An 18,418-nucleotide genomic window follows, 5' to 3' on the forward strand; every position below is an offset into this window, starting at 1 on the left:
GAGGGTTTCAGGAGGGCTGCCTGCATGTGAAAGGAAAGAGAGTATCTATGTGGACTTGGCCATGGCTGGCAGCAGGAAGACAGAGCCCAGGTGAGGTGCAAAGGGCATGAGAGGGGAGGCACCGCCAATGGAAAATTGGTTACATGTGGGGAAATTTATCACATCATTAAGTATGTTGAGGGTAATGGGACACAGGTTCTTCACTGTCAGACAGGGAAGCTACAAATACAGAAAGGGAGAACACTACAGTAACCTTGTGGTATTCGGTTAGAATTGGGGCATTTGTATGAATTCCTGGCCTTTAACAGGTACAGGCAGAGGTACAGAGGAGATCGACAGATGCAGAGATAGACATCTCAGTCTTTAGAATGGTTCATAAAATTCTGCTAATACTGACCAAAATAAGACCAAAGTGAGCACAATAAAAATATTAGGCATTTAAAAATGGGACACAACTATGTATCAAAGGAGATTTAAATTCTTATGAAAATTCTATGAATAAATTTATGCCAATAAATTTGAAAATAAAAATGATAGCTGATTTAAGCTAATATAAACTACCAAAATAATCTCAAGAGGAAACAGAAGAATTAAATAGGTCTAGAAACATTTAAATAATTAAATTAGCAATAAAAATCTAAATCTAACAAAAACAAAGCTATGTTGACATGATTCCTTAGAGATATTTCACTGTTGAGCAACTGTGATTCCTTTCTTAGATAAACAGCTCCAGAAAATACAAAAATGAAACTCACCCTGATTTTAAAAACCTACCATAACCTTTGTCAGCAGCACAATAAAGAAAAATTATATGTTAATCTCACCTATGAGCATAAATGAAAATAGCTAAGTAAAGTATTAGCAAACTAAATCCAGCTGTGTGTATGTGTGTGCCTGTGGGTGTGTAAGACCACGCTGAACTTATCCAGGAATGCAATAATAATTATTTAACATTAAAAAATTATAAATAGGGGCACCTGGGTGGCTCAGTCGATTGGGCCTCTGCCTTGGGCTCGGGTCATGATCCAGGGTTCTGGGATCGAGCCCCACGTCGGGCTCCCTGTTCAGCAGAGAGCCTGCTTCTTCCTCTCTCTCTCTGCCTGCCATTCTGCCTACTTGTGCTCTCTATCTCTCTGTCAGGTGAATAAATAAAAATCTTAAAAAAAAATTATAAATAACTCCTCAAACTTCAACACCCAAAAAAACAGATAATCACGTCAAAAAATGGGCAGAAGACATGAACAGACAATTCTCCAAAGAAGACATATGAATGGCTAACAGACAGTGAAAAAATGTTCATCATCATTAGCCATCAGGGAGATTCAAATCAAAACCACACTGAGATACCACCTTATACCAGTTAGAATGGCCAAAATTAACAACAGTAAACAGTAAACAACAAGTGTTAGAGAGGATGTGGATAAAGGGGAACGCTCTTACACTGTTGGTAGGAAATCAAGTTGGTGCAGCCACTTTGGGAAACAGTGTGGAGTTTCCTTAAGAAATTAAAAATAGAGCTACCCTATAACCCTGCAATTGCACTACTGAGTATTTACCCCAAAGATACAGATGTAGTGAAAAGAAGGGTCATTTGAACCCCAGTGTTAATAGCAGCAATGGCCACAGTCGCCAAACTGTGGGAAGAGACAAGATGCCCTTCAATGGACGAATGGATAAAGAAGATATGGTCCATATATACAATGGAATATTACTCAGCCATCAGAAAGGATGAATACCCAACTTTTGAATCAACATGGATGGGACTGGAGGAGATTATGCTGAGTGAAATAAGTCAAGCAGAGAAAGTCAATTATCATACGGTTTCATTTACTTGTGGAACATAAGGAATAACATGGAGGACATTAAGAGAAAGAAAGGAAAAGTGGATTGGGGGAAATCGGAGGGGGAGATGAAGCATGAGAGACTGTGGACTCTGAGAAACAAACTGAGGGTTTTGGAGGGGATGGGGGGTAGGGGGTTAGGTGATCCTGGTGGTGGGTATTAAGGAGAGCACATATTGCATGGAGCAGTGGGTGTGGTGCATAAACAATGAATCTTGGAACACTGAAAAAACAATAAAAAATTATAAGTTCACCACACTAACAATTAAGGAAGAAAAAACCTGACACAGTCATCTAAAAAAATTCATAATGAATTTAGAAATGAAATTCACACTCATGCAAGATAAAAAAAACAACAAAAACCTAGTAAACTAGGTTTAGGAAGGAACTTTCTCAGCCCAATTAGAAAAAAACAGCACATACTATTTCATGGTAAAATTTTAGAAAATTCTTTCAAGTCAGGAATAAGAAGAAGAAGCCTCTTTTCACTGCCTCTTTTGAACAGTGTCCAAGTATCTGGTCAGAGCACTAAAAATGAAAGTGGTATCAAGAAAGTGTAGAAAGGAAAAAACAAACACAAATGTCAATGCAAAGTTGATGGACATGTGATCACCAGGCAGAAGTGAAGAGTATCCCTAAATGCCAGCAACAGACAGTCAGAAAACTGAATTCAGTTCACAATGGTATTAAAATCTACTCACAAATAAATCTAATAATCCCCTCTTATAAAGAAAAGCATAAAACTGGACATGTTGACTTTAAAACACTGTGGTATTAATTCTGTGGTAGATGAACTGGCCACTGGCACTGACTAGAAACTGAGAAATAAACCCACTGTTATGTGGTATTTTAGTATTTTACATATCAGTAGGAAAAAGATGAATATCTTTTGGCTCCAAATAACAAAAAAAAAAAAACAACACCATTTTTTAAAAAGATCTTATTTATTTATTTGAATGAGAGAGAGAGAGAGAGAGAGAGAACACGACTGGAAGGGAGAAACAGGCTCCCTGCTGAGCAGGGAAACCAATGAAGGACTCGATCCCAGGACCCTGGGACCATGAAGTGAGCCAAAGGCAGATGCTTAACCCACTGAGCCACCCCAGTGCCCGAGAAAACCAACATTTTTTAAGTGGCTCAAACAATGAGAAGAACAATTATTATGTCACAAAATAAGATATTTGAACTAGGGTTCAAAGTCATCAAAGATCCAGGTTCCATCTATCTTCCTCAGGATCTCAGTGAGTTCCCTTCATTATCACAAAATGCTCATGTCGTAAATGTACATCAAGAAGCAGAAAAAGGAGATTGTTTCTTCATTATGTATATTCTGTCAAGGCAAAAGAAAATCTTTCCTAGAAACACTTCTAGCAAACTACCCTTTGCCTGTGTTTGGCTTGAACTGCTAAACTAATCATTAGGTAGGGAAATGACAATGCCAGCGTACTCTGAGAGCAATCAGGATTTGCTTGAATCATTTGGGAAAGGAGTAGACACTGAAACAAAACTGGTGTTCTGCCAACATGAGAAAGAGGAAAATGACTCTTAGATAAGTAACTTATGATACAGTGGAGTATTCCACAAATAGTGTGGGGAGATTAGACTATCCATACAGAAGAAAAGAAAGCTAGATCTGAATAATACCATAAACAAAAATAAATTCCATGTGGATTAAGATGTCAAATGTCAAAAGTTAGTATTTAGCAGAAAATATAGAACAATATATTTCGAAATTAGGAGTAGAAATAGATTTCTAATATAAAATATAAATAAGCACAAATCATAAAGGATAACATTAATCAGCTAGACTACATCAAATTTTTAAACTTTTGTACAACATACTGGCATTAAAGTTGAAAGACACACCACAGCCTCAGGGAAGTATTTGCATGACATAAGACAGTGCTTCTGTTACCCAACAGATAAAAATGGGCACAGTATAAGAATGAGCAATTGACAGAAGAGGAAAACTGAGGAGTCCATATATACTATAAAAGATGCTCAACCTCATCAGTAGTCAAAGAATTGCAAACTTATATAAAGAAATATCACTATTAATAATAGACCCATGATTACTAATAGAACCACCATTACTAATAGACCCACTATTAAAATATGTTGATAAGACTGAGTCCTGGGCGCCTGGGTGGCTCAGTGGGTTAAGCCGCTGCCTTCGGCTCGGGTCATGATCTCAGGGTCCTGAGATCAAGTCCTGTATCGGACTCTCTGCTCAGCGGGGAGCCTGCTTCCCTCTCTCTCTCTCTCTCTGCCTGCCTCTCTATCTACTTGTGATTTCTCTCTGTCAAATAAATAAATAAAATCTTTAAAAAAAAAATAAAACGACTGAGTCCTGACACTATGTGGGGAAACAAAATGTCATCCATGCCTAGCAGAAGGGTCGACTAGGTCCACCTCGTTGGTGATCACTTTATTAATATTTAGTAAATTCAACAATATGCATGGTCAATAATCTAACATACTTTCCACGATATGTGTCCTAGAGAAACTCTTTCACATGTACACCAAAACACATGGTCTAGGATATTCACCACATTCTTCTTTTTTCTTCTTCTTTTTTTTCCTCTCTCTCCCTCTCCACACACACACATACAATCAAATAGTATGGCATAGTTTAAATAAATGAACTAGATCTATATATGTCAACTTGAATTATCTTTAAAATAGAATGTTGAGGTGCGCCTTGGTGGCTCAGTGGGTTAAGCCTCTGCCTTCGACTCGGGTCATGATCTCAGGGTCCTGGGATCAAGCCCAGCATCTGCCTCTCTGCCTGCTTCTCTGCTTACTTGTGATCTCTCTCTCTGTATAATATAATATAAATAAAATCTTAAAAAAATAAAATAAAATAGAATGTTGAGAGGAAAACACAGGTTGTTTAGGAATATAGTACAATATTACTTACATAAAAAGTAAAATCCAGAGCACAATAGTCTGTATTATTTATGAATAAGGAAGTATTTAATAAAAATACAGAAGCAAGGAATCATGTTTGTGATTACCTCTGGGAAAGGAAAAAGGAGAATCAGATCAAGGAAGGGTATAAGTATCAGAGATGTTTCAACCTTATTTCTAGTTTTATTTCTTTAATGAGAAAGGATATAAAATAAATATTAAAAATGGATAAATTATATTGAGTCAATGTGGAGAGTACAAATAGATATGTCATATTATTTTATCTCAGTTTGAAATGCTTCATAATTTTTGTTTTTTTTAAAGCTTTTACTTTTTCATGTGAGAGAGAAAGAAACAGAGCACAAGTAGAGGGAGGGGCAGAAGGAGAGGGATTTTAAGTTTTCCATGAAAATATTTCATCAAGGTCCTCATTGTATGGGATGAAAAGGTCCTCATCCCATACAAATCACTTCAAATTCACTACATTCACAAGTGTAATTTGTCTTCCTCCATCTTTTATTAAGCATCATTTTAAGCCATGTGCTATATGTTGTTTGAGGATTAGAGACTAGCTAGTGTCAGAAGAAATGTAAATAGTAGTAATAGTCAGCAAGGAGAGTAGCAAAGATGGAAGAAAGATACCATGAGGATCAAGAAAGGTCCAAATGGTATAAAGTTGAAAAGAGATTGGTCAAATGCTCAAAAAAGATTCTTGATAGTGAGTGAGATGCCAAAGATGTCACTGTCCAAAAACAAAACAAAACAAAACAAAAAACAAAAAAACATAGGTATGGAAAATTTCTACTGTAATTTTAATTTGGAGGCTCTTAGAGAATATGATATAGAGTATATGTCAACTATAAGACTTACTACTAAGACTACAACAAATATCAAAGTTCCCCGCCCCCAGAAGCGACCATTTTAATTATTAATATCCCATGAACCTCCCACAGCAACATACCTGGAGGAGGAGTCTTTCAAAAGCCAGAAAGTTGTCCCACTTAGCAGTCTGCGGGTGTTTCAGAGTTTGAACTGTGGCTAGTCCAAGCTGTAGGAGCCCACAGTGATTCACCAAAGCTTGGAGGTTGTTCTTGAAGAGCTGAATATAGGACATGAGCTGTCCTGGAGTGACTCTCCCTGGAGAAACATAATAATCTATCAGTAGTGAACTCATGACAAGAATGCCATTAATAACATTACTGCTTCATATTGGCACAGAATTTCAGAGTTGGCTGTAAGCTTTCTTAAGCTATTGTGATTCTTACAACAACATGGTGACAGGAGCAAATGTGAAGCTATTTCCTGCCTTTCACAGGTAAAGAAACAGGGGCGCCTGAGTGGCTCAGTCAGTTAAGCATCTGACTCTTGATCTCAGCTCAGGTCTTGATCTCAGGGGTGTATGTTCATGGAGCCCACTTAAAAAAAAAAACAAACTGGGGCACCTGGGAAGCACACAGTTGGTTAAGTGTCTGACTCTTGGTTTCACTTCAGGTCGTGATCTCAGGGTCATAAGATCCCGCCTGAAGCTCCACGCTCAGCAAGGAGAATACGTGACACCCTCACTCCCTTTGTCCCCCTACTCATGCTCTCTTTCACTCTAAAAATAAATGAATAAATCTTTAAAATTAAATAAATAAAAATTAAAAAATTAAACACACACACACACACACACACACACATACACACACACACACACAAGGAAAGAAACAGATATTAAGTGATCTGGCCAAGGCCATATTACTAGAAGAAATTATTTTATAATTGTGCAATGCCCACAAGTAAGTTCTCAAAGTCATCCTATAAGTATCTGGTGAGCTCAACATGGCGTGGCTCCCCAAGAAGAGTGCATACTGATTTAAAAAGCAAAAAGGCAAAATTTCTAATGGTGTGTGTATGTTTAGAAAGTAAGAAGAGAAGTCTGTTACGACTGTGGCTCAAACCTCACCACTGAGATCAATGGGTTCATGACAAAAGTCATGACGATCAAAGCTGGCTGTTGTATGAAATAAAAATCTATGGAGAACTGGGGTGGCAAAAACACTGGGAGATGAGGCATCAGAAGAAAATGCAGGCATGAGCTATATAGCACACGTGCCCCAATGGTCACCTAGACTAAAACAAGAGCCCCATCTCATAAAAGACTAGACATAGTACAGAAAAGCAAAACACCTGTTGAAGGTTCACTCTGTAGAACCTTTAAGTCCAAGGACTGCCTATGGCAGTCCTTTAAGTGAGTCACTTTGCATTTTCCAGTGTGTCAAACTGCATTCCTGCCATTCATGGCTGCTATGGACAAAACTCCAGAACACCAGAGTCTCTCCGTCGGACAGGGAGGCCGCAACGGGGCCAAACATAGATGCGAGTCAGGTAAATCTTTCCTACACAGCTTATCCACACTATGCTTGTGGGTTGCTCTCCAATGCCTGAAATCCAAGTTTGCTTATTACATCTAGGTTTAATATTTGGCAATGAAATCCCCTATATTTGTTGAGCACCTTACAGTTCACATGGTGCAAGCAAGCCATCTTCTGATGATCATAGCAAGTCTATGCGGTGGCAAGCAAGGCATGGGCTCCACTTGTGAGAGCCCCCTGAGGCACTGGGAATTCAGTGTCTTTCACAACGCTAAACATCAGGTATCTTAATAAACAGTTTTTGACCACAATACACAAAAACTAAAGACCTCACCACAAGAAACTTATAAGCCTGCAACAAAAAGAAGAGTAGTGGGATGATAAGTGGCAAAGCAAGTCTCACTCATTTCTTTGGTTCCGTGATAAAGTCTGAGTTCATTCCTGAACCTCAAGGCGGCAAGCTACTGACCTACTGGCTTAACTACTGACAGAGAAGAGCCTCATCACCTTCTTTGTCTGGTTTTGAGTCAGGTTTATTAAGGTGTAATTGACATACAGTAAAATCCACCCTTCTTTGGCGTATAGCTCCATGGGCTGTGACAAATGCATGTAGTTGGGTAAGCACCGTCATTTCCATCATTCCAAAGAGCTTCCCCTCTTTGCAGTCAATTCTCCTTCTCCACCCCAGCCCTGATGAGCACTTCTCTGTGTTTATCTGATCTCTGTCCCATAGTTGAGCTTTTCCAGAATGTTCTATAAGTTGAATTACATAGTCTGGAGCCTTTTGACTCTGGCTTCTTTCACTTTAGCTTAATGCATTTGATATTTGTCTGTGCTGTTGCCTATATTAATAGTATGCTCCCTTTTCTTGCTGAATCATACTCCATTGTATAAATATGCCATAGTTTACCTAGCCATTCATTTATCCATTCACCAGTTAGTGATCATTTGGACTATTTCCAATTCTTAGAAATTATGAATAAATTCTTCACAAATATTCAGGTTCAGGTTTTCATGGGAGTATGTGTGTGTGAACAAATGGTTTCATTTTTCTTGGGTAAATTTCTAGACCTGGGATTACTGGGTCATATGCTAAATGTATGTTTAACTGTGTAAGAAACTGACAAACTGATTTCCAAAGCAGCCTGTCCCGCCAGCAACCTGTGAGAGTTCTAGTACTTCACGTCCTCACCAGCACTTGCTACTACCACTTATTTTTATTTTAGTCATTCTAAGACATGGGTAACAACATCTCACTGTGGCTTTAATTTGTATTTTTCTAATGATGAGTAATGCTGGCCATCTTTGTATGTGCTTATGTGCCATGCTATATGTTTTTTGGTGAGGTGTCTGTTCAAATATTTTCCCATTTTTTATGAGGTTGTTTACTTTCTTTTTTAAAAAATTCTATTTATTTATTTGACACAGAGAGATCACAAGTAGGCAGAGAGGCAGGCAGAGAGAGAGAAGTGGGGAAGCAGGCTCCCCATTGAGCAAAGAGCCAGATTCGGGACTCAATCCTAGGACCCTGAGATCATGACCTGAGCTGAAGGCAGAGGCTTAACCCACTGAGCCACCCAGGCACCCAGTTGTTTACTTTCTTGTTATTAAATTGTGCCATTACTTTTATTAGGTCATCGATTCAACATATATTTTTATGACAGACACTGTTCTTGCTGTTAGAAATAAACCTGTGAACAAATCAGACAAAACTCTTTGTCCTCACAGTGAACAAATACAGAAGACAAATATATCTCCTTGATGCCCTTCTAATGAATTCAGTCTATTACATATCATTCTCATTTAGGGGTGGAGGCCTTTTGTGCAGATGATAACATGTTTACACAATGACATCTTCTAACGCCTATTTAATATTAACACTAAATACATGAAAAAAAATTTCACGTGAAATGGGTTCAATTCACGATTGACGTGACCTCCATGTACTTGTTTACACATTGTACTGCTGGTGGTGGCAATTTTGTTCCTGGACACGTAGAGCTTAGTCTATCAAGAGAGATATTCATTAAACAATTACACAAAAAATTACTTAATCATGATTGCAGTAATACTGCTAAGGAAAAACATAAAATGTCTTGGAAGCATGAAAGGCCCTTTAAGATTCAAAACTGCCAAACTCTCCAACCCTATCTACTTAACTAGGGAAGCAGAATTAAGCTCAAAATACATACAACCCATTTGCAATTTAATTGTTGTTTAGAAAGAACACAAGAAATGAAAATCATGGGTGCCTGGGTGGCTCAGCGGGTTGAGCCTCTGCCTTTGGTTCATGATCTCAAGGTCCTGGAATCAAGTCCCTCATCGGGCTCTCTGCTCAGCGGGGAGCCTGCTTCCTCCTCTCTCTCTGCCTGCCTCTTTGCCTACTTGTGATCTCTGTCTGTCAAATAAATAAATTTAAAAAAAAGAAGTGAAAATCATCAGAGAAATTCATCAGAAGGTCTGTTTAGATTTCTATTATAACAACTGTATGTTCAATTCAAAGATAAGAGTTTCTTTGATTCAAAAACAGAGTTGAACTTTTTATCCAGTTAGCATTTCCTAGCTCGGCCTCTAGTCATCATATTTACGTAATGCTGCCTGCCCAGGTAAGGTGTGTGATCCAAAGGAACAAAGGAGTATAGAGAACTTGGTAACTGGAAATGCAACAACACACTACATTGTGAACTTAGTAGTTATTTGCATTTGCTGCCCTATTCTGTTCCCCTCTATATAGTTTTTTCTTACATACAAATGCTAGTAACACGTCATTGGGTATGTCTTGATACTCCATTAGCATGCTACTTGGAATTCAATAAAAAAGTACATCATGTGGTGCTTTAAAATACAGGCTATATTCCTTGGTAGCTAGGAGACAGTATGTGCCCCCACTGATTGAACGGGCCCCACCCTTTGGGCGCCTTTTGGGTACCAATTCTGACCAAGGTGATAGGCTAGTTCAAATATCTACTAGGGTAAATTGTAATTCAATTGGTCACTTATTTGTGACCTCGCATGACTGTGCAGTTTTCTCTATGTGTTACAGTCTCATTGGTCACCTGTGCATGGCCAGGCACAACCACATGGCCTTTGCCCTTAAAAGCTAGTCTGTAAGGCAGAGAGAGGTCACCTCTTTGCAAGAGATGGCCCTGGCCGGTTAGTTTGATTCTCGATGCTTGGCTCGAAATAAAGCTTTGCTTGGCCTTCAAAAAAAAAAAAAAAAAAAAAAATACAGGCTAGTGAGATTTTCAAAATTGGAAACTTAGTCACAACCTTACATGAAACAAATGGAAATCAACTAACTGACTACCAAAATGCTACAGTGAGACTGATGACCCGAGAAAGCTCACTAAAACAGCAAGCAACCAGAAGCAGGTGCTGAAAAAGTAATAGGAGGACATACTTACATCACAAAACAATCACAAAAGCGTTTCGTACAGACTTAACATGGTGATTTTAAGATGTCCATTCAGAAGGCCTTGTAACACAATTTTTAAAGCCATAAAAACAAAAGTTAGTTGATATCAAGACTGCAGGAGATGAGATTAAAACTCATCCCAAAGGATGAGTTTAGTGTAGAAATAGGAAATTTATTCATTGGTGGAACCAAACCCCTTAGGGAGCTACCCAGAGAAATGACACAAATCCTTTATTTCAGGAGATTGTATTGGTTCCGCTTCTGGCACGCTAGTAGACTGAAACTATCCTAACTCATGGTTTCCAGATTCCTCTCCAAATAAGATTTGTAGGGAGTAAGCAAAGAATTGTCATCTACCACTATCTCAGTTCTCGCTTCCTTTCTCCAGATCACCATCCCTGGCCACACATACAGATGAGTGCGGCTTTTATTGTGGAACTAACCTCAGCATGGCATTCTATTGCTTATATGAAAGGGTATTTCTTTTGTTTTCGCTCTTTTCCTATTAAAGGTATTTTCTAAAATATTTTCAACAATTATTCTCCAAAAGAAAAAGACTACATAACATATAGCAACTTCCTGAAAGATGATGATCTAAAATCCGAGAAATCGTTTTCAAGTAAGAAAAGCTATTGGGCTTTTTTTTTTTTTTTGAGAGTTTTTAAGAAAGAGAAATAGGCTTCTTACTTAGATTTAGCTAAGAGAAAAACATAAAACTCTATCAACCATCAATTCTCTATTATATTTTAAATCCTCATTAAAATATAATTATCTCTTGAGGGAAAGTGAATACATTTGGAAAATAAAAGGATTTAACATTTTAATATTTGTGATCCTTATGATAAAGAATTCAACTGAATTCAAATGCATCATGGATCCTATTTTTTCATTAACCTCATACACTTGATAAATTATAATTTCCTCAACCTGTTTTGTTAAAATATATTAAAATATATTATTAAAATATATATAATATTAAATATATTAAAATATATAGAATATTAAATATATTTGTTAAAATATATTTAAAATATCTACACATATCTACACATACATGATTCTTTGTTGATATGCTTAAAATAAAGAATATTCTGTCAATGTCAGGTTTGATTTAATCATAAAACTGTTGTAATGGTAGAAAACCACCACCACCAGAAATTTTGTCTAAAATAGCGTATTTAGCTACTAAAAATTTTTAAAACCTCTTGGCATGAGAAATAATAAAAACTGTCATTGCACGTTTTTTATTCATCATTTTCATGAAAACCCAAATTGGAATAAACAAACTTAGGTGTTTCAAGTCTTGCATTCCCAGAAATCAGCATTTCATTTGTCTCTTTGTCAATCACTTTTCTAATATAATAAGGATGCAGGACATTAATATTTAAATATAAGAGGTCCTGCTGAAACTCTGGTTTATTTGTTCATACACAATTGGGAAACAGAATAATTTCAGTATTACACAAAAGTCACATCTGTTCATATGTTGCTTTTTTTCTCATTACTTCAACATTTTGTGCCACCTAATAACAGCAGCTGAACACAAAGTAAACAAACACAGCTGAACACCACAAGCCATGAGAGGAACCAAGCACCACAGGCAGTGCCCATGTGTCTCTAGCTCTTCCTCTTGGCTCCGCCTGGCCACGGGGCCTGTCTTGGAAGTGCTTCCTGTTTGATTCTCCCTGATCTTTAGTGCAACTAATAAGCCTCCACTCCTCTTCACATCCCCGTCCAGTGAGCTACTTTCAACGCTTTTGTTCACATAACGTCCTGTATAAGCTGTAACATTTATTTCTAGAAATTTAGCATGTCTCTTTAATTGTGCTGGTAGCTTATCAAGATTCTTACTGGTTTTGTCAGTTCTCTGATTATTGATCTGCAAAGATGTTTGAATGGGCCTCTGCTAATGGTATTTTTTTTTTCTGTCCTAGTATGTGATTTTGCAAAACAACTTTTCCAGGGATTTATACACATTATAGCAAAAACACGCACAACAATATATATATCAAAGGTGACAACTTTACTAAAGTTAAGCTTTTGAGTCTTTGGCAGCATCACCAGAGAAAATTTCGAGTGTAATTCAAGAGTTGACATAAGACAGCCAGAATCTTGTGCGTGAAAGAGGGTTTAGGAGTTTTGTGAATAGCATACAAAAGGCTTAGGGGCGCTTGGGTGGGTGGGTGGTTCAGTCGATTAAGCATCTGTCTTCAGCTCAGGTCATGATCTCAGGGTCCTGGGATTGAGCCACACTGCGCTCCCTGCTCCCTGGGGAGTCTGCTTCTCCCTCTCACTCTCCCTCTGTGCTCCCTCTTTGAATAAATAAATGAATAAATAAATATTCATTTATTCTAAATGAATAAATAAAATCTTAAAACAAAACAAAAACACAAAAGGCTCGGACAGTAGACCAAGCACATAGTGTATATCCACTCTTTACTCCATCAGAATGACAGAAAAAATAAAAAGGGATAGGAACACACAACAAAGAGATTGTGAGATAGTCTATAAGCAGACAAGAGATTTCAAACATTCTGCCCCCATCTGTTGGTTATCTTTGTAACCTACATTATATACTAAAACTTTCTTTTTTGGTCTGTCAAATACAGATGGTATCCTACGGCCTTTCATGTTCTAAGAAGAGAATCATAGCCCCCCCTTAAACATCCCCCTTACTTCTTATTTCCCCCTTTCATCTTGCAAATCATCTGTACTTTTATTTTTTCCTTGTCATGATGACTGGCATTTATATTTTGTTCTGTAACCATAATTTAGTCTTATGTGCTTTTTCCATGGTTTCATTAAAAAAAAAGTTCAAAATCAATCAATAAAGCCTACATCATTATAAACTATATAACTATTAATGACAGAAGCAAATTATGCGCTATGATTACACTTCCTTATGCATATAATACTTCGCTACTAGAATGCTCTGTGGTGTATTTCCTTCCTTCCTTCCTCCCTCTTTCTTTCCTTCCCTTTCCTTTCTTATCCTTCCTTTCTTCCTTCCTACTCCTGCCCTTCCTTTGCATTATCTACCTTAACCAAAGCTTTAAAGTATTCTAACCTCAAATACAGTGTCCTGTCTTTGGAGTCTGGGAGCTTTTTCCCCTCTCTGAATACTGCAAACCTTTCACTCTCCCATTCTAATATGGGCAAATTTTGTCCTAGGCCTTTCTGTATAGCCAGCAGCCTGGAACTCCTTTTATTGCTCTCCTCTGTTGGAACAGTTTCATTAAATCCCTGATTTTTCTTTCTTGGTATACTGCCTTTTCTTGCTGGACATTCTTATGTAACCTCAGAAAAGGAACTGTGAAGAAAGCAGTTTTTGTATCCCTGAAAAGGCATTTTCTTACCCTCAAAGCTTCATGGTAGTTTATTGGAGTCTGGAATTCTAGGTGGCTGATAATGTATTATTCACTATCCTCTGGTTTTCAGGGTTGCTGATAAACAGTGTGTGCTAGTCTCATTCCTGTTCCTTTGTAGGTGAGCTTCTTTTTTCCATCTTGGGACCTTTAGGATCTTACTCTCTTGTACTCTAAGGACTCATAGTGATCATGTCTAATTTAGAGGTCTTTTTATTCTTTCCAATTTTATCTCAGTAGGCCTATTCAATTTGACTATGTCCTTCACATCTGGGAAAGTCTCACATTCGTTCTTTGCTAATTTCTTTTTTTTTTTTTTAAGATTTTATTTATTTATTTGACAGACAGAGATCACAAGTAGGCAGAGAAGCAGGCAGAGAGAGAGGAGGAAGCAGGCTCCCCTCTGAGCAGAGAGCCTGACGTGGGGCTCGATCCCAGGACCCTGGGATCATGACCTGAGCCGAAGACAGAGGCCCAACCCTCTGAGCCACCCAGGTGCCCCCGTCCTTTGCTAATTTCTTATTCTCTGCTTTCTCTTTCTTTCTTAAACTTCTAATATAGTTCTTGGATATCCTGGATTGGTTCTCTTTATCTTTTATCTTTTCTATCATATTTCAATGTCCTGTTTTCTTCTACATTATAGGAGAGTTTCTCAATTTATGTTTAAACTTTGGGTGAATTTTGTTTTGGTACATACCATAAAGTTCATCCTTAAATTATGTAATTGAGTGGTTTATAGTCTATTTACAGAGTTGTATAATTATCACCACCATATAATTTGAGAACATTTTCATCACACCAAGAAAAAGACCATATCCAAATTTCCTCAGTTATGAAAAAGACATACTGCTATAAATCTACATGTTGGAATAAAACCTGAATGAAATTTTCCATTGGGAGACACAATGGTGCTTAGTTATACTTATTTACAACTGAGAAAAGAAGAAATGAGAATATTCAAGTAATTATAAGTCAACTCTTTTTTAATATAGTAATACTACTGTCATTTTTATCATATTAAAAAAATTTTAACTAAAGTATAAATGCCTGGAAGATAAAAGAGGAAAAGAAGAGTACTAAAGGATGGAGGAAAACAAATAAAAATAATCCTCCCATCCCCAAAAAGGCTTGGTCTAGAATACATGAAAAGGCAGTATGGTGGAGGGAGCCATGTCCCCAGAAGGAACCAGCAACTCCAGACTCAGGAGCCTCAGGTATGATGGACGTAGAAAGTGAGGAGCATAATACAAAGCAAAGTATACAAATAGTAAGTGCATAGTTCAACTACTTTTTACATATGTATCTATCCATGTAACCCCATCCAGATCAACATATGGAATATATCCAATACTCTAGGAGACTCCTTGGTATACGTATACTTACCCAGCCGGTAATCCCACAAAGGTAGACCATTACTTCTAGCTCTACTACCACAGACCATTTTTTTCTCTGTTTTGAGCCTCATATAAGTGAAGTTATACATATGTACTCTTTCGTGTCTAGCTTTTTTTCAACATTATCCAGAATCTCAATCTTTTTTTCTTTTTTCTAACCATGCTTTATTGCTCTGTATTACCATAGAAGTTTCTTCATCTATTCTGCCTTAAAGGACACTTAGATTCTACAGTTTGGGGCCGTTATAGATAATGATGCTATGAACACTCTATTACATGCCTTTTGGTGAACACTAGCACTCATTTCTAGCGGTTACATGCCCACATGTTTGCTGGGTGAGTATATACTTCACTTTAGTTGATAATGTCAAACAGTTTTCCATGTTGTGTGAATATTTTCACACATTTTAAATTTGATTAAATTTAACAATTTAATATAATTTTGAAAGTATATAAGCAATGTCTGTATCACTAAGTTTCCTTCTGGTATTTTATGTTTGGTAGCCAAAACACTAATAAAAATGAGAGAAAAGAATCACAGTGGAAAATACATTGCCATATGATACTATGCATCTTTGTTTCATTGTTCTCATACTATTTTTACGTATTTACTTACTTACTTCTTACCTAGTTACGAAGAAAAAGGCCTGGAAAACAAGGTATTAATTTAGGAACAAAGATTATGTTGAAGAGCAAGATGGAGGGGAGGGAAGATATCTTATTTTATGTACATTGTGATTTGAATTTTCTAGAAGCATGTGCTAGTGTTATTTTTTTATATATATATTTTAAAGATTTTATTCATTTATTTCACAGAGAGAGATCACAAATAGGCAAAGAGGCAGGCAGAGAGAGAGAGAGGGGGAAGCAGGCTCCCCGCTGAGCAGAGAGCCCGATGCAGGCCTCGATCCCAGGACCCTGGGATCATGACCTGAGCTGAAGGCAGAGGCTTAACCCACTGAGGACCAGGTGCCCACTAGTGTTACTTTTTAACCTCTTTATTCTGAAATAAAATCGTTTATCTCAGGTAAAATAAACAGATGTGTACAATGGATGAAGCATTGTCTTTCAACAGATTAAAGAAATAGAAAAGTAATAATAACTGCCTGCTTCCCACCTCTACTGAGGTCAAAGGGCAAAGAAATATGGTTAACATGCAGGTGGAGAGATTTAAGTCAGAATGAGAAACAAACATCATGATGGCAATGACTAAAGATGCTGAAACGAGTTATTAAAGGAGGAAGAAGGAAAATGTTATAAATCTTCTCCCGTAGGGACTGAAGGACAGGATATACAGCCATCTGTATTGTGAAACCTGGACAAAGTACAGCTGGGAATTGATGTCCATTTTTATACTACCATATATATGAAGGTTTCCTGGGATTTCCTTTAAATTGTGTATGTTTCTTGTTACACAAATTTTGAGCTTTACAGCATTACGAAGAGTAAGAAACTAATGTGAAAATAGCATTTTAATTATACAAATCAATTCAAATGTTTCCAAAATTCAGAAGTTTATTGTAAAATATGTTTTCAGAATAGCTTGGAATGAAGTATAACTGCTGAGGGACCATGGGTCACAAATAGAAAATAAACCGCTCTCTCTGAAAGTTATATAAAACACTGAAATATAAAATCACCAGAAACATTTATGGTTTGGTTTTCCTTGGAAATGTAGCCTTCCCGAGGCTAACTTAAACACTGAATCAACATTCATAAACTCAAGAGAAAGCATGGAAGGGAAGAGATAGATTACCTCTGTTATCTGGAAGGCAGTATCCAAGGCTGCCGGGAAAGGCACATTTCCTCGGTGGGACCACTATGACCCGGAAAAGAATTTCTGCTCTTAGAGGAGCCTCTAGGTAAATAAATCCCACCCTGTAGCCACAGACCTTCTCATCATATCATTCTCTTGGTTTTTTAAACTCCTAGCCCATAGTCTCATGTTGAAAATACCTTTTATGTTGAGAAAACATAAAAAGGAACAAGAGGAAAAGGAAGAGATGGATGAGGAAAAAAGAAGAGAAAAAGATGCACCAATTTAAGTTGAAAATATAGGGCCAGAGAGCAGATCTTTGAAGAAGGGATGTTAGAAACTTAGATTCCCATTTTGCAGATGAGGAAAACAGAGAAGCGGAGATAATTTGAGGTCTGTTTTAAATGATAGAGTTCAAGGGGAAGGCATTTGTTTAGTGGCCTTAAAGCATTCAGGCATTATCAATTATTAATTCAAAGGAAACTCTTTATGTTTCTGTATATTCCCTATCTTCATATCCCTAAATAGAGATATTCTTTAGGACTCTGGCCTCAGCCCTTTTTCTCAACCATTCTACCTTCTCTCTCTAGTTGATCGACCTTATGCTTCCTTTAGAAATTCACTACTTAGGTTTCAACATAATCACCAGGTAACTAAATCCCTAATCTCTATTTTCACTTCTGGAAATCAGTACTCTAGCCACACATTTTCCAACTGAGATGATCAGGGAACAAATCCTTTAGACAGAATAATTCTACCCCAACATGTGGTAGAGTAGTCTTCATATGCAGTTGCGAGACCATTGGTCATTGTGTTTACAATGTGTCTTGCCTGCCCAGGAGATGATAAATAATTCCATCATACTATACCCTCCTTATACAGAACACCCTGTATTTCATAAACACTATGTTTCACATAAATCACCTCATCTAATTATCAGATTACCAGATAATCTGCTAACCCCCCCCCATTTTACACATGGAGAAACAGATTCAGAAAAGTTAAATGACTTTGAAGACAAAATAATATTTTATACATTTCTTATTCCCTATAAGGACTTGATATATAATATATGCAGATAATAAATATCTTTCAAATGAACAAAAATGACTATTAGCTGTAATATTATCTAGAAAAAAAAAATGCCAGTGAGCTTTCTCCCCTTCTACTTGGACACCCAACTATAATTCCAACAATCTCTAGGAAATTGTGTCAATCTTATACCCCAGGGAATGTGGAGTTCTTTTAAATGATGGTTCTCAAAGATGTTCCACAGGCCTCTGGGCTCCTGAGACACTATCAAGTGGTCAAAAAAGCCAAAGTTATTTTCATAATAGTACTAAGATGTTACTGGATTTTCTTACTCTGCAAAGTAACTCTGAA

General features: G+C 37.2%; 1 protein-coding gene across 2 annotated transcripts in view; it reads right to left on the minus strand.

Annotated features, from left to right (window-relative positions):
- Positions 1-18,418, minus strand: part of SCFD2 (sec1 family domain containing 2) — a 428,274-nt gene that overhangs the window by 320,951 nt on the left and 88,905 nt on the right. For both annotated transcript variants that reach the window (XM_032334293.1, XM_032334294.1), the window contains exon 4: positions 5,713-5,888. In XM_032334293.1, the coding sequence (XP_032190184.1) occupies positions 5,713-5,888 (176 nt within the window). The remainder of the gene's footprint in view (positions 1-5,712; positions 5,889-18,418) is intronic.

Source organism: Mustela erminea, chromosome 2, assembly GCF_009829155.1.
Source record: "Mustela erminea isolate mMusErm1 chromosome 2, mMusErm1.Pri, whole genome shotgun sequence".
NCBI lineage: Eukaryota > Metazoa > Chordata > Mammalia > Carnivora > Mustelidae > Mustela > Mustela erminea.